Source organism: Osmia bicornis, chromosome 1 (assembly GCF_907164935.1).
Source record: "Osmia bicornis bicornis chromosome 1, iOsmBic2.1, whole genome shotgun sequence".
NCBI classification, from domain to species: Eukaryota; Metazoa; Arthropoda; class Insecta; order Hymenoptera; family Megachilidae; genus Osmia; species Osmia bicornis.
The window spans coordinates 5,161,030-5,182,240 of NC_060216.1; the positions used below are offsets into that span (position 1 = coordinate 5,161,030).

The following is a 21,211-nucleotide window of genomic DNA, read 5'->3' on the forward strand; positions in this document are numbered from 1 at the left end:
AGATAAATAATTATTAACGTGTTTTAATGAAATGTAAATATATATATTATTGAAAAAAATTGAAATATGTAAGGAAAGGCTAGTGACTTTTATTTAACAGTATTGGTTACAGTTTCTTCCGTCAAATACGGAAAAGATGCAGTCGCCATTTTGCCATCATCGGTTTTTACGTGTGTGTGCAGTGCAGTTTCTTCGGGACTAAAGTTCTTATTACGTAGTCACGAAGCGTTAATTGGCATATTTTTACTCATTTTGAATTGGTGAAAGTCAATAAAAAAGAATGGGACGTAAGAAGAAGAAGCAATCCAGGCCCTGGTGTTGGTATCCTTTTTCAAAATACCCTTCATTAGGGGATACTTTACGTAACTGTATTTTTAGAATATAAATTATGATTACAAGTTCTGTTAGTTACAAAATGAAGGGTACCTTAAGATTAACTTTACTCATGTTCTATAATAAACGTGTTATTTCTTAGTTTGGAAGTCGTTACTATGCTGTTGTCCACTTTTGACGCGCTAAGTAAAAGTGTATGACGGGTTAAAGTAACCAATTCTGAGAGAAATCGATATTTCGTTAGTAACTATATCCGGCTATATTTCTTTCATTACCGTAAACAGATTTACTTATTAAATGAGCATTATTATTAATAAAGTAGATTTTACTTTAGATAAACATTCGAAAAGTTTCCATGCTATATTATTGAACACAGTATGCTTGAACAAAAGTATCAGATAAATTGGTATTTCAAAATGTTACTTGGGTTTATTCTGTAACAGTGTAATAAAATGATAAGTGGAAGATAATATTGTATATCTTTTGTTTTTTAAATTGTTGTCATATGTAGCAAAAAATAGTTGCTTCAGTTGTAGAACATAATTTTAGAATGATATTAATTTTCTAATTAAGAGAACAAATTATAAATGAAATAAAATTAAGGTTTTATAAGTTAATTTTACTCTATGTATCATATATTTTTGTAGTAGAATTTATCGTTGTACAATGATACCCATGTAAACTAAAAATTTCATTGCAATTCTTGTATGTAAAGCGTTATGAGCTGGTATCATGGCATTATTACATATTATTGTGTAAACAATAATAATAATAATAATAATAATAATCATAATAATAATAATAATAATAATAATACAGCAATAAGTAATAGAAGTTCAGTACAACTTATATAATTTTCCTTAATAAGTGTATTCAGGTATTGCAATAGAGAATTTGAGGATGAAAAAATTCTCATTCAACATCAAAAAGCAAAACATTTCAAATGTCACATTTGTCACAAAAAGCTATACACAGGACCAGGGCTTAGTATACATTGTATGCAGGTAACGTCAAGATTTTTACTTAATGTAACATGCTAGTTAATAAGCAAGTAAAGAATTGAGAAATGATCGCTGACATAATATTTTCTAGGTACATAAAGAAGCAATAGATAAGGTACCTAATTCTCTGCCAAATCGTAGCAATATTGAAATTGAAATTTATGGTATGGAAGGTATACCACCGAACGATGCAAAAGAGCACGAGAGGCAAAGAAATGGAGGAAGACCTGGTTCGCCAAGTTCGGGCGAAGACGAACCTGTTAGAAAAAAGGCAAAACCGGAAGGTTTACTGGGTTCTGCGCCAGGTGCAATGCCTACAGGTTCAAATATGATGCCGGGCGTAATGCCAGGTATGGCAGCTCATCCTGGTATGCCACCCATGGGACAGTTCCCACCACCCATGCACCATATGATGGGACCTATGGGTCCTGTAGGTCCACCTTTCATGGGACCTGGGTATGTATAATTTATTCTTTTAAAAGCAGACAACGTGAAAGAAGAGTAACTTTTCTGATATTAATTTAATGCAAGTTAGGTAAATACAATCTAAAGTTTATAAATTTGTAAAATTATAAGAAAGGTAAATGAATATAGGGACAACGTAATAAAGTTTATATTTCTTTATAGTATGATGCCTGGAATGCCAGGCATGCCACCAGGAATTCAACCACCCGTGTCAGGTGCATCCATACCACCGACACGACCATTATTCCCAAGTGCTGCAGCTGTTTCAACAGCTGCATCAACAGCAGTCACTTCTCCTCTGGGCACAGATTTTAAACCAATTACATCGGTCGCGGGTGGATCTATAGGGCCAGTTAAGCCAACATTCCCTGCTTACAGTAATGCAGATAATAATACCAGTACTAGTAATAATGTTGGAAGCGATCAAAAAGTAAATCTTATAGCAACTACTAGTGCTGCTATTAAAATTATCCACCCCCCAGAGGATCTTAGTCTAGTAAGTTTATAGGTTCTTCATTTATGGATACCTGTTAACTGTGATAACAGTAAAAAGTAAGAAGTAAAAAGAAATGATAATTATTGCATTTGATTAATCGTACTTTAGGAAGAAATTAGAGCAAGACTTCCAAAATATCAGCGACGACAAAGCGACGAAAGTCGAGCTGCACAGGCCGATGCTAATCAACAAGCTGCGGCATTGCAACAGCAGCAGCAGCAACAACAACAACAACAGCAGCAGCAGCAACAACAACAGCAACAACAGCAGCAGCAGCAAGCCGTTGCCGCTAATGCAGCTGCTGCTTTTCAGGATCAACAGCAGCGGCAACAAGCTGCATTAAATGCCCTTCAGCAACAACAACAAAGATTTCAGAGACCCCCGCAAGCAGTAATGGTTCCTGCATCGGCAGCGATGCCTGTTAGTTCCGTTGCGTTGATGGCGCCGCTTATGCGGCCTACTATGACTTTAGCTGCACCAGCTCTGATTCATGGAGGTAACATGATGCGACCGCCCCCCATGGGCCTTCCACCAGGTAAGTCTCTATGATATAAAATGCTCGACTCTATATCAATGAGAGCACCCCATCAGTATCCATTAATCAACGTAAATATATGAATCACTCTTTTTTTTTTCTTTTTATATGTGCCCTTTTTCAGTATCTTACTTTGAATCTGTCGAAGATGTGAAGTACGAAATTATTCCGTCCTTATCTCATCACGTTTGTAGTAATTTCATATAACAAATATTTCATTGATAGTTAAAAGTTTCACTTCGGAAACCGTAAACAGATCATGTTTAGTCATTTTGGTACGAGTTAAGACACATTTACATGTATATTATACATACAATTTGAAAATGACGATATTAACTATAGGTGGTACATTGTACATTTCATGGAATGTCTACAGTATATTTTGTTAATATATACTATATTTTTACTATTTGATTATAAAAATAAGCGACTTTCACTTACCATCTTAAATGAAGTTTATGAATTTCTCCGTTAGAGAGATAACTTCGGACAATCATAAATTTACCCAAAAGCTTAAAGGTTGAGTTTATCTTGATCCTATCGATTCGTTAGAATAGTATAGATAAAAGTCATAAAGATGTTGCCCATCTGACATACACCATATATAATATACCTTTGCACTTGGTTCATCATTATACAGCCCTTGCTTCCCGCTTCCCGACAACAAGCTAGACTTACCCGACGGCTAGGAGTGTGTTATGGATGAACGAAAAATGACAGAGGAAGAGAAAGCTTAGATTTTGTTGGGGGGAAGGATCGGTTTAAACCAGGAACATTAGAACATGTTTCCAGAGCGTTCAGAAAAGAAAGGGGAAAATCTAAAGTATGACTGTTCAGATACTAGCTCGCTCAAGATTCATCCGTATGCCAGAATCAACGACATCGTGTTTTGTACGTTTATGTTTTAACGGTGCGTTTACAGGGCGCCCAGTCACTCCTTGGTGAGTGTTGAACGAACCCAGTCTGGTTACTAAAACCGTGTTTTATACAAGCGCAACAAGGTTGGTCCTTAGCAATTAGCATGCGGTGACATGGCCTATCTATCTCTATATATTATATATATATATATACATACATACACATATATATACATTATTATGTTTATTATTATTATTTATATTAATTATTAATTAAGATTATTATCATTGTCATCATGATCACATTATAACACACATACAAATACACAAACACACACATATATATATATATATATTTCTGTATATTTATATTATTATCACTGGGCAGGTGGGTCGAGCGGCCAACGATATTGCATCAGTTCTGATTCCTTCGACGCCGGACAGCCACACTTTGATTTTGGACACATCACGACCCTTCGGACGTGAAATATCTCCTCTTGAAACTAGAATATCCGGTATCAAAAGCACGATTAAGCTAGATTTATATATTTACAATCGCGATGTACCTGCTTTTTCAATTTATAGAGATATCCGGGATTTATACAATACATATTTATAGACACGTTTTTTTCTCTCTCGAACGGTGAAGATTCTGTTGCAAAATTGATTAGATTTTCGGCCGCTCGGCTGTTTCATCGTAAATATTGTTTTTTATTTTCATTTTCGTTTCATTAGCTTCTTTATTCACTATCTCGACTTAATCATATTCTTCTTACGACTCACTTGCCATTACCTCGCCAACCGTGTTATCATCCTATTTCTTCATATTACTATATAGCTTGAAATCCTGGTGTTGTGATACAGTAGTGAAGAAAATGCTTTTTGGGCACGGTACTGACAGTCGTTCGAAGTTGTCATTCTAAAAGAAAAAAGGGAACTGGTGTATAGTTTTGTTAATAATAATCCCTTCCTTCTTTCTATTCGTTAAGGAACTTTTCTGTTCTGTTCTAAATTTATTGTTCTAAAATAATTTTTCTAAAATTGAAATTTTCAATTGAAAAAAGATGGAAGGGATCATTTGTAATTGCCAGTGTTTTTTCTTACATGCGGTGTGTATCAGAGAAACGTGCAACAAGAACGAACGTAATGTATCTCCCTCACACCATAGCCTAGCTTTTGTGTCACACAAATAATATTAGTTAAGTCGAATCAATTCACAGTAAGTAAATGATTTCACGTTATCCAGTTTATACGTATTTGATTATAACTCGTGTACACGAGTAATAGCAGTTGTGTTCTATCAAGCCGTTTAATTTGACATCGTTAAACGAGGGGATTGAATTTTACTCTGACTGAGTAAATATTATCAGAGGTACATTTCAAGGAAACACAGATTAGAGCAAGGTTTAGATTTAATTGGTACAAAAAGGGAGTTGAGTGTACGAGATTAACAAAGATCGTACGTAGATTAAAATTAAATAAAGTGTAATATACAAAGTGTCTCAGAATAGTTGTACAAGGTAGGTTTCCTCAGGGAAAATGGGGATATAAGAAAAGCAAGAATTTTCAAAATTCTAATTTCGATGATATTAATATTGGAAAAAAAAAATGTACTGATCGAATTGAGTAACCTCCTTTTTCGAAGCTTACGAATGGGGATTGGGAATCCGGGGAAGCCTAGAGGGAGGGCGTATCTCCATTTTCCCTAAAGAAAGCTGCTATGCTTGATACTGTATACAGCGAAAAGTGGAGTGTCCAATTTTTTCGAAACACTTTGTATCGTGATTGAACATTTACGAAAGCGTTTTTGGAGCAGTGTCTCGGAAGATCGGCTGGCAGTCGAGCGATTCGCTTAAATTTCTAACGGATCAAACATCGTATGAGTTTCCTTATTTGTATGGTGTGAGGTTTTGTGTGGTATCACCTTTTGTCAGTTTGTTGTGACTTGTATTTGCATATGCGGCACATTGCATGCTGAGCTCAACTCCTCGTATAGTTTGGTAATACGCAATAAGCATCGATCAAGTGCTAGGTAGACGTAGGTGGGCTGTCACTAAGGAACCCCCTACGGGTGTACAACGTAGTCCTAGAAAACTCAAAACTTTGTATTTTTCTTTTTGACTTTATTCACAAAAAAAGCGCATCATTAAGGTAGATAAAAAATCGACTTATTTGACGAATAAGTGTTTCCTTCCTTTCTATTCTCTTTTTCTTTCTTTCTTTTTTTTTTTTTTTCTTAATTTACGGTATGTAAATTACTTAACAATTGATAATGATCTTCTTAATTTAATAATTGAGAAAGATTGCTTTTGTTAATTTGATGCGAGGAAACGTCATCGATCGGCTGTCAGGCAACTTCCCGTTCAGAAGAGCAAGAATTCTCTCGATTAGTTCGGAATATATTGGAAGAAATGCAATGAATTAACTTTTAATAAACGAATACTTCTAGCAATCGTTACACGTTCAAATGTTTCTTTCAAAATTCCGTAACTATCTTGTGGGTTACACTTTTGCTGAACGTTTACGCGGTCTCCAAAAAGAGAGCACGAAAATTTCTGTTCGAAGCGAAGCAGAGGACAGGGAGTATATGAAAGAGAAAAAGGGGAGAAAAGAGAGAAAAAGAAAAAAAAAATGGAGAGCAATGTGTGCATTTGAAATACATGTACGCGCAACCATACACACGGTCCTAGACAGTATTGTTTATCTTGTATTTGACGAGTATTCTGTCGACGTAAGTACACAAGAAGACTATATTTACCGATTGTTAAAAAGATTGCGATATAAAGAGAATGTGGAAAAAAAAGAGGAAAGAGAAAGGAAGGGTGTTTCGGATTCTAGATGAAATTAAGGGATTTTGTTGTCGTTTGCAGGAATGATCGGGGCATTACCGCCGGGCGCGATGCATCCGGCATTCGCAGCTCCAATGGGTTTCCCCGGTGCACCGATGTTGGCGCCGATGATGCATCCACGCTTCAGATGATCACCTCCTATGGACGGGCCCACCCCGCCACTGCACTTCGTGCTCTGGGCCCGCCCCTAAATTCAATTAGGGTCCGGACCTGACTGAGAAGAGGAAAGCAACAAGCACGCGTAAAACATGTTAGCTCGCGTGGAGATACACACTACGTTGATCGGCCGCGGCTGCACTTGACGCATCCTCTCCCACGAAGTTTTACACGAAGTTAGCAAACTCTTTGTTTTTTTTTCTCTCTTATATATCATTACAAAAACATGTCACGTCAGTGCCTGAGAGGGTTAACCAGGTGCAGTGGAAACGGTCGGTCGTTTACAACTTCGTTTTTGCTGCCGGTAAACGCGTCAAATAAACGACTCTGTTCACTTCTTTTTTTTTTTTTTTTTTTTTTTTTTATAAACGTGTGGCTCAGTGATCATCGTACGTAGCTTTTCCTCGAAGAAGTTTGAACGCCAGGTGAGCAACGAGATCAGTCGGGTTTCTCTTTCATTCTCTGTGAAATGAATTTTGTTGTTCACTTAAAAGGACGACGACAAGGGTCGAATCCTTTTGATCGTCCATTCTGTGGGTCCTTGTTATTATTATACGTGTCTGATAGTACCTGGTATTGAAATTTTGTAGTTAATAAAAATAAAATATGTTGTTGATGGCTGTACGAGCACGAAAGCTTTCGCGTAGGATACTTCTATGAAATTGCACATAATTGATTGTTGGCAGAGTTATATAGAAGTGATTTTTACGTTGCTCGTGGTGACATCGATTAACTAAATCAGGCCCGGAAGGTGTAGATCTTTCGGCCTGATGAGTCTGTGTAGAAAGAATTTCTGAAAGGCCTTGCCCGTTTTATTTCACGGTAGACCGTTTCCACGCGCTGTTTCTCAGCCTCTGCACCAGTGTTCTCTTGGAGAGACGCGATCGCGGAAAGGTGACCCTTCACACTGCAGCCTATTAATGAAATTTATTTTAATTCATCTTTTAAGCATCTTATTATTTAATCAAACAGATGTTTTAAATGTTCCCTTATTAAAGATCTATTATATACATGTATCGTGTAATTATAATTTGTAAAATATCAGTTATTGTATTTATGTACATACGAGCTGCAGTGTGAACATTATGTTGCCTCAGGTTAGTTTGTCACAACTTTTATTTTAACGCTTCAGATCGAATCGATTTACTTTTGTATAATCTGATCTTTCATATCAATAGTACAGAGAAAATTGTTTTTGAAATGTTTAATTTAAAGGGACATTGTATCTAAAATAACTTTTTATCAGAGATTGCTATTTTTTTGGTGATCTTATACATATTTTTCTAAATAGAATCCGTTCTATTTAAAAAATGTTTATAATTTAAAAATTCAGATAAGCGTGATCTCGAATAATTTTAGGCACGATCCTTTTTCTACGCGTTACTAAAAATAAAGTGACGCTCGAGGCTCGTCTCGTTAGATAACTCATCCTGTATATATCTATAAAGAAATATTTTGGCAGCTGACACTAGTTACAACATTTTCTCGAGCGGAAATAAAAAGAACAGTAGGAGTAATTGTTTTACAATTTTCTGATTTTTCTGTACATACAAGGGTGTAGTCTATTCTTATACGCTGGTATTTGTTTCCACGTTGTTTAGTGATGGTTTCTTATATTTATTCGTTACCTTTCAAGCTGTATCAGAACGTTTTACTATACTATAGTCATTGTTCAATCCTACATTGTAATTTTCTAACTGTAGTCGTTGTAAATAATTACCATTGTTTGTATTTTAAAAAAGTGTACACAAACTGTCATAAAAGTAGATAATTCTAGTTACGAGATAAAGAAAGTCGAGGGGGAAGTGAGAAAAGTATAAATTAACACGGAAATCAAAACTATTAAATTATTGTTAATTAGTTAGAGAAGATTAACAAATTGAAACTGAATCATGATAATGTGAATTTTCCTTCAGAAAAGCGTTGTAGCTGATCAGGTTGCCAAAATTGTCTGGTGCATCAACAATTTTCAGTCTTGTAGACAATATTATATTATAATTAATTGATCGGGAAGAAAAAGTCGATTCGATCTGAGAAAGCCCTCTTCCTTTGCAAGGAACATGTTGGCGACGCATGAGTGAGTGGTAAGTACGGAGGGTGCTCACGAAAATCGACATCAGCTCTCTCTACACTCGACTCACGCCGTTTTCTTTACTTTATCCTGAAATTCAATCAAATTATCAATGTTCCGATCATCGAGTTCGACGTTTTCTTTCCGTTGGAAATATTTAGAAAAAATGATTTATCCTTCCTGCGAGTCGATTGGATCTCATTATCAAACTCTACGATCGGACGAATAATTATTTACCAACCTTTTGAAAAATCTCCTAATTTTTCCTCTTTCGTTTTTCCTTTATTTTCTATTTCTATCGTTCTATTATCATTTTCCTCAGGGTGTCTATTGATAGCAATAGAAGGTCTGTGCAAGCTCACTTAGAAAGAATACCTGCCGCGTAAATGTATCGCGGTTTCGGTAATCGTAGTCTGCGACAAGCATTAAAAAAAGAGAAAAAAAGAAAAGAAATGAAAAAAGAGCGAAACGATGCTCGTAGAATCGCTTTGTGTCGTCGTAGGTTGTGTCGGTGAAGTCGAATCTTTCATTGCGGAGATTCCAATCGCAAAGGCTCTCGAACTTTTCATACGTTTCATGCTTTCAGACGAAAATGGAAGTCGGCACACGACAAACGAAAGTGTTACGAAAGTGTGGCGAAGACGGTGCAAGAGGAGGATGCAAACTCTAGAAAACAAAACAAAAATCTAAAAAAAAAAAAATAAATAAAAATAAAAAAAAAAAAAACGAAAAAAGAAAGCCACGAGACTTTTCTGTTCGTTGCTTGTTGAAAACGAGACTATGAAATCTAACGAAAGCATTGTTCGTTCAAGTGTTTGAACCACGTGAGAAGTACGTGTGAATCGTCTTTCAGTTCCCCGAACCGGGAACCTCAACCTCAGTAGGCACCCTGTTTGTCTATTCTTTCACTCGACTTCTACCACTACTTCGAGAAAACAAAAAACTATGTGAAAACATCATTACCGCGCCGTACAACACGTGTACGTACCTTAAACAAACAGAGAAAAAAAAGAAAAGAATGAAAAAGTGAAGGAAACTACGCATTGTTATGAGTACACTTCATTTTCAGGGGGGGTTGTCTTTCCGAATCGCGTCTTTCTGTCGTTCGCATCGCGATCCTGTCGCTTTATCGAATACCTCGCGTTGCAATAAAAACGGTGGAATCTTCGAGCGTGGTTTCTTTCGATTGCACGATTCGGCAGGACAATCTTGTCGCAGAATTGGACATGTAGAAGTTCTGTTATTTATTGAGTGTCACATTATCAACTTGTTCCGAATAAAGACGTTCTGTGGAAAGCTCGAATGATTGGGCATAGTCTGTCGTTCTGGGACACGTTTTCGTTCGAAGAGGTATCACACGTCTCCGAAGGGAATCGTAAATAGTAGTTTCGTACACGAGTAAACGTTGTTGTCTGTAACGTTCTTTTAACTTTGTAGCTACAACGGTCTTTTTTATCGCGTTGTTTCCGTTCTCTGAAATAGAAGTCAAAGTACCTGTCGATAAAGTAGTAAACTAGTTACCGACTGTGCCGTAGCTGCAGGGTTGACAATCTTTTTAGCATTATTTCGTTTTTCGTCTTCTTTTCATTTTTTACGTTCTTTCTTATCAGTAGAAAATTGTACGTTGATGAATTTCTTTCTCCCAGAATGACGGGCGACAGCCACATATTGTTTCAACCAATCACAGCTCTGATCGCTGTTGGACCTAATCGGTCCCTTGCCCGAAGGCAGGCGATTGTTTGGACCTACCGTCCTAGGGTCGAGGTACCTGTTCTCTTCTCGATTATCCGAATCGATTACCATTTTTATTGCTTTCGTAACGCTTTTGCGACACGGTCTAGTTTGCGGGAAGAGAGAAAAGGAAAGAAAGTGAATCGGGAAGTAGCATGGTCCTTGACTGAACGGACGCGTGGCTGGACCGAGAAACAATATATCAATCGTAATCGGTAATGAGTCGCGGGTAAATCGTATTAACCGACTCGATCGTTCGAAACGTTGAAACGAGAGAATGCAATGTTATTTACTAATTAAAATCTAATTTATTGACTTTCTCAACAGTTTTTAAATTACCGATCTCATCTTCTTATTATAATAATTTCGTTCGCGATATCGTTTTTCTCCTAAGATTTTCATTAAGAAATTTCTCTCAATGAAAAGTGATTATCTTTGGCTTGTATCTCTTGTACGACATTTCGATCGTTCGTAGAATGCTTAGCTGGCTCTCTGTGTGTATATCGATACATCTGTATCTTACGTTGCGCAACGAACCTTCATTATCCTGTTCCTTTTTACGCTAATAATGTCTTTCCACTTGGTGACAGCGGATGCACGATATTCGCTCGTGGGGATCGCTTTGCTCGAGGAACCGGTAACACGGTGGCTCTTTGTCATTCTAATATCCTTATATCCGTCGCGGCTCCAGGCATTGGAAATTAAGTGCTACCTTAACGATTACCACACGTTTCATTATCTTTCTTCATTTTCTCGCACATTTTATTTTGTGTATTCCTTTTATCAATATGATCTTGCATATTTTTATCGCAAACCTTTCTACTTGATGGATACGTAAAAATAGTCATATCTTCTCTCCTTTCTTTTTTTTTTTTTAATATTTCAATTGAATTTTTTAAATACTTTTCAATGGAAGATTACTGTAAGTTTGTTCGATTAAACGTTGTTGTTGTTATTCTTTTTTATTTATTATTATTTTTTTTTTATTGTTACGAGACTGATGTTATCAAATCGAGCTTTTAGGTCGCACTTTATTCCTGCGCGGACCGCTTATCAGAACTTAGCAGTAGTCTCTACTCTTCTATAGCATTGTTGTTTTCAGCCGACTGCGCCTGAGTAGAATGGACAATATTGTCGAAGAGCAAAAAAAAGAATAAAAAAGCAAAAGAAATAGAGAGAAAGGGGTGACAATTACACCTGTATCTCGTTAAAACACGATCAATAAATGACAGTTGTTTTATAAAAATACACCAGGCGGTGCATCGTGGTCGAGATCATCGTTATTTTTGTTATTCTTTCAGGAAGAAACGAATGAATTTTCTATACATTCGATTACTTATCGTTTTATAAATCGATGATCTCGATCCCGCTGTTGCAGATCTTTTTTTTCTTTTAGTTGTTAAGTCGAAATGTTACCCAGCATATCATTGAAACGTATTCGAAATACACTCATTATCAGTTAAATATGTAATTAGAACACGAAGGATGAAAGAAAAATTGATATATTATTAAAATTATATCAATGATTGAAAATAACAATTCAATCCTTACAAGTACCATTGGTAATTCAGATTTTTCCTAAATTCAATTTCTAAATACATTTTTCATTATTTTTTTTTTTCTAACTTTTACAAGAAGAAATTTTCGAGAATCTGAAGAATATTCACACATAGTACACGATTACATTTATGGTGGATTAGTAGCGTAGACCTAAAGGTGAATAGGTGAATGGAACGATGGTAGCTGAACTTTTGAAACGAAATTACTAGTGGAAGCATAATGAACGATCGATGAACCCATTTGCCTGAAATAACGAGTTTGATGTATTACTAAAATCCCAACTCTTTCTCCTGTACATAATAAACGTGTGGATCTATGTATAGGGTGATCCATGCAACAGGTACAAGCTATAGCTTTAAAAAGGCAACATTTTGTAAAATGAATTTGTGTACTTTATTATATATCAATTGAATCGTTTTTTTATTCTCTACAAAAAAGTATTAGGGTACTTGGATCGAAAATTGATTAGTTCAGAAGATATCCTATTTGAAAAGATTTTTTTAGAATTTTAGAATTTCCTTGGCGTAAATCGATTCATATTGTTATTCTCTACAAAAACTCATTAAGGTATTTGGGTCGAAAATCGAATATTTAAAAAAATATCTTAGGTGGAGACAGGGAGAGCTTAATGGTCTCTCCCTAAGATATCTTCTAAACCAATAAATTTTCAACCTAAGTAAGTACTATCATATTTTCTTGCAGAGAATTAAAAAACGCTTCGATTGATATATAAGAAAGTACAAAATTCCATTAAAAATAAGGAAGAAAATGAAGATGGCTTTGAAATCTTTGAAATGCCTCCATTTTCGGTACCGATACATACATCACGTGGTACTTCATTCAACGCCATTTAATTTTTCCTGATGACATTTTATTTTACCTTGCTGTTTAAGAGTTACAGCTGGTCCCAGTTGCATGGAACACCCTGTATATGAAGAGTGTTCTATGAGAAACAGGTCTGATTAACATTTTCATGCCTGAACATTTACATAATGATGATAGTAATTGAGGAAATATGAAAAAAAAAAAAATAGACTGTGTATTTTCAGAATTAGAACACGTTTTTGGTATGTCAAATTAGAAAAATCTAATAATTAGTGTCAAATTAGAAGAGTCTAATAGACAGATGTTAGAAGAAGCGGAAATGACAAGTTGAATGGGATCCTCTAACGGGTAGTAACGGAACTTAATTTCGTTATTTTCGTCATCGAGTTGCTTGCAATGGAATTTAATTACAACTTAACGAACCGGAGCCGTTGTAACGAGGCTAATCATCGTAATGGCAACAAAAGGTTCTGTTAACGGATTTAAAGCACGGTGCAACCGCACATTCCACGTTTTCATGCAAAACCGTCACACGATCACGAAAGTGAAAGTAAGCTGCATAATACGGACTATCCAATCGACCTCGAAATCGTGCAACAGCTCGCTCGACACGATGCTTAAAGTCAAACCTGTTCAAAGAGAAACAGAGGAGCGGTTCTATCAGATACTGATCACACGATAGAAAAGGCTATAAAAATCTCTTCTGTTCGAAGAAGCATCCGCTATTCGTACTGCGATCAATTGTGTTCGATCCACGGTACTAGCTTATGCATTTATAAATACTATTGCATATATTTGGATAAATGTTCGTTAATCAATCTGCCGGTATATGTAGGTGTACCCATTACATAATAAGTAGCTTTTAGTAATCTTTGAGAGATGACACCGTGATCTCCTTTGATTTTAATTTTAAAAAATGAAAAGAAAAATTACATTACTTTTATTTTATATATATATTTTTTATTTTTATTGTTATGGAATTATATACCTACTTATTCATTATTTTAGTAAGATTCGTTTATCTTTTTTAGATACATATTATAAATGAAAATAAATTGATTTTTTTTTTTTATATAACATCAGACAGTTTGTAATACAAATCGATGCCTGACCGAAATACAAATAACAGGGGAATCTCACGAAGAAGAACAATCGTCCGTAAAGACATTTTGCATACAATCTTCGGTTCAGCGTTCTAACAACTTTCACTTGAAATTTACGTCAAAGGGAAGTGAACCAACAGATAAATCAGCTTACAATTAAGTTTTCTTCCACACTATGTGCTCTGTTTTATATTAGTTTTTTATTCTGTTCGTTAGTCGTGAGAAAGCCACCGTGTCGTATCTTCTGCCCACGTTTCGCAACATCTTATTGTTAGAGGATGAGCCGCAGGTTCATCAATTTTCCTTCCAACTGTTTTTTTCTCTCTAACAGCCTGCATATATCAGAGGAGACTAGAAAGTTCATTCCAGAAAACGGATAAAAACGTCGCGTAAGTATAGCACATTAGTTTCCTTCCTGTTTCTTCCTCTGACAATGAGTTTTTTGGGCCGCAATGAGTCATGGAAAACGCCTTGTAAATCACCGTACCTTGTCTTTGGAAACAGGATGCGGAGATAAGCGAAATCGTTTACAAGTGAAACAGAGTTGGAGGCGTTCAGAGTTTACAGCTGAAATTCTGGAAGGCGTTCGAAAGAAACGGACCCACCAAATGGCCGAACGAATGGCCCCACCAAAATTGAGAATTCAGGTTCGGTATATAACCTAAATTGACTACCAGAAACCGATTAAAATTCGTTTCAGAGTTGGGTGTTTTACCGTTTTTGAGATATCGTGGTAAGAAATTTTTGTACAATTTTGGGACTATGCGCTATTCCATACTGAGCATGCGCTATTGAATACTGCGCATGCGCTATTCGATACTGCGCATACATAGAATCTAACCTAATCTAACTTAACCTAACCTTACCACGATATCTCGAAAACGGTAAGACATCCAGCTCTGAAACCAACATTAATCGGTTTCTTGTAGTCAATTTAGGTTTTAAAACTTGGTGGGGCCATTCGGAAACACAGCCGAAGTGGATGACCATAGGACACCTATAACCCTTGTGTAGTTGATCAATTAGTTAATTTATATATATTTCCAAATTATAGGTACAATTTTCTCTAAATAAACGTAAGTATCTATTTAACTTTCAACTGAGGGTTTCTTGAATCAACGACACCTGAAAATAGACACACATGACTGGTATTAAAGATGAAGAAGACTGTTGTTGCGAGCAAATTCTACGCTCGTTCGCATAAGAGTAATGACCTGAGGATGGAAGAAAGAATTCCTGGAACTTTTTGAACAATTCATGCGCTACAGTACTTTGGTCGTTCCATTCCACTACGTAACAACGTAACAACGTCACGGTTAGCGGGGAACGCGACGAATCACGGTGTTTTAACTGGTCTGCCGAGCGGATCGGTACTCGAGGAGCCTTGAACGGTATCCAAACGGTACCACCAGGAGAACGTCTTTCATTTCCCCGACGAATTCTCAGTTTGTCGTGCGTTCTCGTCGAGACAGTAGCTCGCTCCTTTTGTATTTCACCAACCTCTTGTCGGCCTAAACGATTGGCATACGGGTAAATACAGTGATTCGCACGTTCCTTTCTGTCAGACACGCGACATTTCTCTCTGTAGGATATTTAGGATTCTTTAAAGGGTATCAATAGTACGGCAGTAGACGTATCGCGTTATTTCTAATAGAGATTGTATATTGTGTTTGTGTAAGGTAGTTCTATTAGACGGTGTGATGCAGGTGTGATCATGGGTGTATATGGAAAGCAGTTGCATAATCACAGGAGAGATGTAAGAAATTTGGAGGAAGTGATTTTAGGTGGAAACATGAGTTAGAATTTAATTTTTTTATAAATACGAGTAGCTTCTTTTTTCAGAAGAAACAACTTTAACCCTTTGCGGACGATAATTATTATAGTAATTTTTAATTCCGCACATATTGCGTTATATTCTTGATACAAAATAGGGCTATAATGGTAGACAGTAAAGATTTATAATATTTGCTATTACTTCTTTTACTTTAAATTAATAATACTCCATGTAAGATTAAAAATGCTCTGTCTCAAAAGATCCGAGTGTCATCATTAAGTAATGTTGTTAGACGTTTCCATCTTATTCTTCTCGCTTATAAAAACAAAAGCTTTGTATATGAATAATTAACTTCAAGTCCGGATTCAGATTTCTGAGGTTCAGGGCTATCAAACCTAGAGGGGCATCCTCGGTTGATAAGCTTGGTTCAAAAATTGATATTTATTTTAAATAATATTAAATAATATTTAATTACAAATGGAACTACCTCTTTCTTTCAAATATTTTATGAAACAAACCAGCGTTATACATATATATATTTTTTTTTTATTTAATTATTTTTATCCTTCAACTTTTGTAACGATGCATCTTTCATTGTATACATCTTTCATAATTAATCTGGTTTAAGTAATTCGTAATTAAGGTTCAACAGTGTATTCTGTTGTGAAAATGCATTAATTTGAGCAGATCCAAATGTGTTAAGAACAATTCCGATTTACGCGATATCGTATTGTAACAATTGGTTGAGAAATTCTCTCGCACCTTTCGTGTGACGTTGCGTCACCGGGTGTTGCATCAAAAACGAAAGATTTCTTTCTCCGTGGACGAAGCATTAGTAAATACCATTGAAAAATTCTCAGGCATTGTGTTTAATCCGCGTAAACACTTCCTACTTAAGTTTAATTTTTAACGCGGTCTTTTTCTAACGAGTCTCGTAAAATACGAAAATCACAGTCAACCACCGTTCCTTATAACTCACTTCAATTACGAGGTAGTCTGATTTCAGTTTAAGCATGTACGGAGCTCGGTCTCTTACGTATCTCTGTCAACAACATAACACTGAAAAGCAATTATGCATACAATTAAATGCAACGATCAAGGAAGTAATTTGCATAAGTTTACACATCACTGCATATAAGAACAGGCGCGTGTACATACGTATGAATCAGATGCTTTATTTAACTCGCATCGTGTATAGAGTCATTTTACAAATGGAAACAAGGGTTTAATTGTAAATAAAATAAAAAAGAGATAAAAGGAAAATTTTGTTCAAGTAGGTAGAATTGTCGATTAAAATTTTGATCTGTGACACCTAGTGTATACAGTATTTATTCTCGGTTGTTCTGCTGGTACCAAGTTAGCATAATGCGAGGAGGTAGCAGGCGAAGATAGTAAATGGTGGGACAAAGACAGGCATTGCCACCCCCGACACAAAATGGCGTTGTACTAATAATTCTTTGCTTACAATTCCTTAGATTTTAATTTCAATTGAAACGGCTGAAATATTTTCAATTTTACTTTTAATAATGTCAATTTTGATACATTAAACATATTTTTGATGGTATCCACTCTGTCTGGCTGCGTAGCTCTACACGTGTACCCGTAGGCCTTTTAAGGTCTACTGCCTACTGCTTACGGCATTCTGTCGCTAATTAACGCCCATTCATTAGCCGCGTGTCATTTCAACCTGTATGCATCTATGAAGAATTTTTTTCTTCTTTTTTTGTACTTATATGTATAGTTGTGTACTTACAATTAGCTACAAACATGTAATTTATACTTAAGATGTTCTTTACTTTATATAGTCGTTTAAGATAATTATGTAATTACTCTTCGATCGCGATGATTAATTAAAGTCTACTGGTAAATGATATTTGTAGCATCAAGGTGCAAGGGAAGAAGTACAGAAAAATGCAGACCAGCTCGACATTCCTTTTCCTGAATATCTTTCTTTGCTTTTGTCTTTGGAAAATCGTCGTTGCCGACGACAAGCTGAGGGTTGCTTTTCAATGGAAGCAACTCGAGTACGAATGGCCGAGCAACGACACCAAGCAGCTGTTTCCAGGGTACAAGCAAGAGGACAACCTACCCCTTGGCCTCGAAATTACTAGTAACAGGATTTTTGTCACCGTTCCGAGATGGAGACTCGGAGTTGCAGCCAGTTTAAATTATTTCTACATTAATGGTTAGTGTATTATTCATCGCTACGGTGAATTATCTATACGTATCCGATATCTGCCCACAAGTTTTGTGGTTTCCTGTTCTCAAACTAGATTTTACACTCTCGATTAGTTCCGTGACTTTCGAAAGTCTTTTTGCGATATGCTCGATTAGCAACTACCAACTTGTTACGTAACTTGTGTTTACCGCTATTTTACCGCAGTACATGTACGGGTAACTTATGTACGTAGCTAAACTAAACTAAACTAAAGTAATTATTAAATGATAATTGTTATTAATATCTACTAATAAGGCCGGCCCTAGGAACTTTTGCATTCCGTGCTAGTGCACCTGTTGCACCGCCGCATCGGTTAGACCGATCCTGGCTACTAGGGGTGAACGGGGAGATTAATGACATGACGAGCTCGGCCTTATTATAATTAATTAAGCCTCAAATTGCTATTGGTTTGCCGGAAATTTTCCCGAACTCCCGATGGTCAATCCGTCTCTGCTGTATACTAACGCCTATTAACGATCAAATTGTTTCAGATACTCGTGAATCTCCTACTTTGATTCCTTACCCTTCGTGGGAAGCGCACCAATACAAGGATGAAAATGTACCAGAGATCATTTCCACATTTCGAATTCGCGCAGATCGTTGCGAAAGACTTTGGGTCCTCGACACGGGATTCACTGATATTTTAGATAGTCCGGAACAACAATCACCACCGGCGTTGCTCGTATACGATCTAACGACCGATCGATTGTTACGAAAATTCGTTATTCCGGAGGATCAAAGAACACCTGATTCTCTTTTCGCCAATATCGCTGTCGAAGATTATTCTTGCGAGGACGCTTATGCTTACCTAGGCGATCTGGGTGGACCAGGGCTCGTAGTTTATTCATGGAAGATGGGTAAATCGTGGATCGTTAAACATCATTTCTTCCATCCTGATCCTCAGGTTAATATCTTTGGAATAATAGGAAATTTTCAATTTTTCAATTTAAATATTAATAGCATTAAAAATGAGTAAAGATCTAAAAGATCAGTGGCGTAATTAGGTAGCGGCCAAGAGGAGCTCGGACCCTAAAAACGAGTTCTAAGATTTAAAAATCTTAAGATCCTAAGATTTTAAGATTCTGCGATTTTACGATTCTAAAATTCTATGATTTTAAAATTCTAAGATTCTAAGATTCTAAAATTCTAAAATTTTAAAATTCTAAGATTCTAAGATTCTAAAATTCTAAAATTCTAAAATTCTAAAATTCTAAAATTCTAAAATTCTAAAATTCTGAAATCCTAGGTGGCATCGAATCATCTAAGTACTTATTGACAAAGAAATTGTACAACCCAACAAGCTCTTTCTTTTCTTTTTACGTAGGGTGGAGAGTTCAATGTATCAGGGATCTCGTTTCAATGGACGGATGGGTTGTTCGGTATGAGCCTCGCACCCACAGGTGATGGATACAGTACCATGTATTTCCATCCATTATCCAGTAGCATGGAGTTCTCAGTCAGTACTAAGCTGCTTAGAGATCCTCAACGTGCCACTTCTTCGGGTGACTAATATAACCACTTCGTTTATACCATTTTTATAGCGCACAATATGGAAAACTGCATTCAGTATTTTTATAATGAATTTCAGAATATTTCCACGAGTTCCATGCTTTAGGATCTCGAGGACCGAATGGTCAAAGCAGCGTCAGCTTTTTGGACCCAAATACGGGTGTTCTTTTCTATGCATTGACCAACAAGAACGCTATCGCCTGCTGGAGACCCCAAAATACGTTCATGATCCAGCAACAAGATTTCATTTACATGGATAACGTTACAATGATCTTTCCAAATGATTTAAAGGTTTGTATGCCTCCACAGGTATAGTAGCAAGCAGTATTCGTGTTGCGACATTTAAGCGACGACATCTTCATTGGCGTAATTAGCTAGGGGCCAAGGTGGGCCTAGTCCATCACCATTTTTAAATTTTAAAATTAAAAAATTTCAGATTTTCTTCATTTCAGAATTATAAAATTACAAATCTTCAAAATCTCAGAATTTCAAAACTTCGGTTTTCCAAAATTTCTAAAGACTCTCACCCATTCCAGACGAAGGTCTATGTTACGTCAATGGACATCCTTCGATTAACACTTTCTTTTTTCTTTTAGATTGACCAAAATGGCAATATTTGGGTGCTGTCGGACCGTCTGCCTACATTCATGTACCTCCGCTTAGACCCCGAAGACTACAACTTCCGAATTCTCAGAGGCTCAACCAAAAACGCCATAGAAGGCACCGTCTGTTCGATGAACCCACCTCCAACCACGAACATCCCACGCGGTGTTTTTCCAAACTTACAAAACACAATCACTTCAAAAGCACCTGTGCTCTCCGGTTGCACGAAAAATTCCGAATTGAGCTTAGTCTCAATAATTGCCTGCGTCCTCCTTCTGAGAAGGTTCATTTGATGTGTCACATTTCTAACGAAGCAGACGGCTGTAAAAGTACTTATGCTAAAGTTTCGTCCTTCGAAACACCGAGAACGCGAATTTCTAAAGAACAGGACAGGGGTGTCGGGCATATAAGCGGATCCCCATTCGCAAAGCAGTGAAAGATTCTTGAGAAATATTGAAAGATGCTTAGATAACTGATCGGATAACAAAGTCAGGGAGAATCACGCGGGAATTTCTTCTAACTCGTGACATAATCGAATGGAAATCGAGTACATTGATACCGGTCACGACGACCCGGTTTCCATAAACGTTCCCGGCAATTGGTTGTTCCAGATTTTCCAGAGTTGGAGTAGAAACTAAGTTACAGAAATATTTTCTTACTGTTTCAGATACATACAGTGGGTGATCAAATTATTAGAGCCATGGTATGAAAAATGGGTTTTTCACAATTTTAAGGTTTTTACATTGTGTAACTTTTAATCAATAATTCTCCATTATTAATATACAAAAAATATTTATAAAAATATACAAATACATTTAAAAGATTATATTTACACATGTATGTTAGTATTTCGTAAAGTCGCCTCTTGCTGCAATTAATGCCTCAATTCTTTTCGGCGTACTTTCGATGCATTTTAAGTAATTCATTTTGATTGCTTTACTTCTGGCCCATACTTTTATCAGATATTCAATCAATTGACATTCATTATTAATAGTAAATGTTCCCATAAATTTTCGATGGGGTTGAGGTCCAGAGAATTTCCAGGCCCAAGAACTTCCACTTTTTTCAACTGTGTATCATAACTTTACAAGCATCAATACATCATAAAAAAGTAACAAAAACTCT

General features: G+C 36.3%; 2 protein-coding genes across 7 annotated transcripts; both read left to right on the top strand.

The window, feature by feature from the left end:
* The first annotated feature begins 134 nt into the window (after positions 1–134).
* Positions 135–11,742, top strand: LOC114876934 (BUB3-interacting and GLEBS motif-containing protein ZNF207). 5 transcript variants are annotated; one of them, XR_003789477.2, is made up of 7 exons: positions 135–321; positions 1,211–1,337; positions 1,426–1,790; positions 1,962–2,295; positions 2,404–2,830; positions 6,558–6,868; positions 9,350–11,742. XR_003789477.2 is itself a non-coding variant. In XM_029188910.2 (7 exons), the coding sequence occupies exons 1-6, from the start codon at positions 281–283 to the stop codon at positions 4,171–4,173; spliced, it is 1,392 nt and encodes a 463-aa protein (XP_029044743.1). In that variant the 5' UTR covers positions 135–280; the 3' UTR covers positions 4,174–4,202; positions 6,558–6,573. The 5 variants fall into 5 exon arrangements, 4 of the variants coding, with proteins under 4 accessions (XP_029044743.1, XP_029044740.1, XP_029044742.1 ...); XM_029188910.2 differs by lacking the exon at positions 9,350–11,742 and adding an exon at positions 4,076–4,202 and having other exon boundaries at positions 6,558–6,573; XM_029188907.2 differs by having other exon boundaries at positions 6,558–11,742.
* A 3,574-nt stretch (positions 11,743–15,316) lies between these two features.
* Positions 15,317–20,802, top strand: LOC114876923 (protein yellow). Of its 2 annotated transcripts, none has more exons than XM_046288305.1 (6): positions 15,317–15,512; positions 17,637–17,941; positions 18,466–18,878; positions 19,299–19,476; positions 19,563–19,774; positions 20,080–20,802. In XM_046288305.1, the coding sequence occupies exons 2-6, from the start codon at positions 17,668–17,670 to the stop codon at positions 20,377–20,379; spliced, it is 1,377 nt and encodes a 458-aa protein (XP_046144261.1). In that variant the 5' UTR covers positions 15,317–15,512; positions 17,637–17,667; the 3' UTR covers positions 20,380–20,802. The 2 variants fall into 2 exon arrangements, with proteins under 2 accessions (XP_046144261.1, XP_029044693.2); XM_029188860.2 differs by lacking the exon at positions 15,317–15,512 and adding an exon at positions 15,549–15,738.
* The last annotated feature ends 409 nt before the right edge of the window (positions 20,803–21,211 follow it).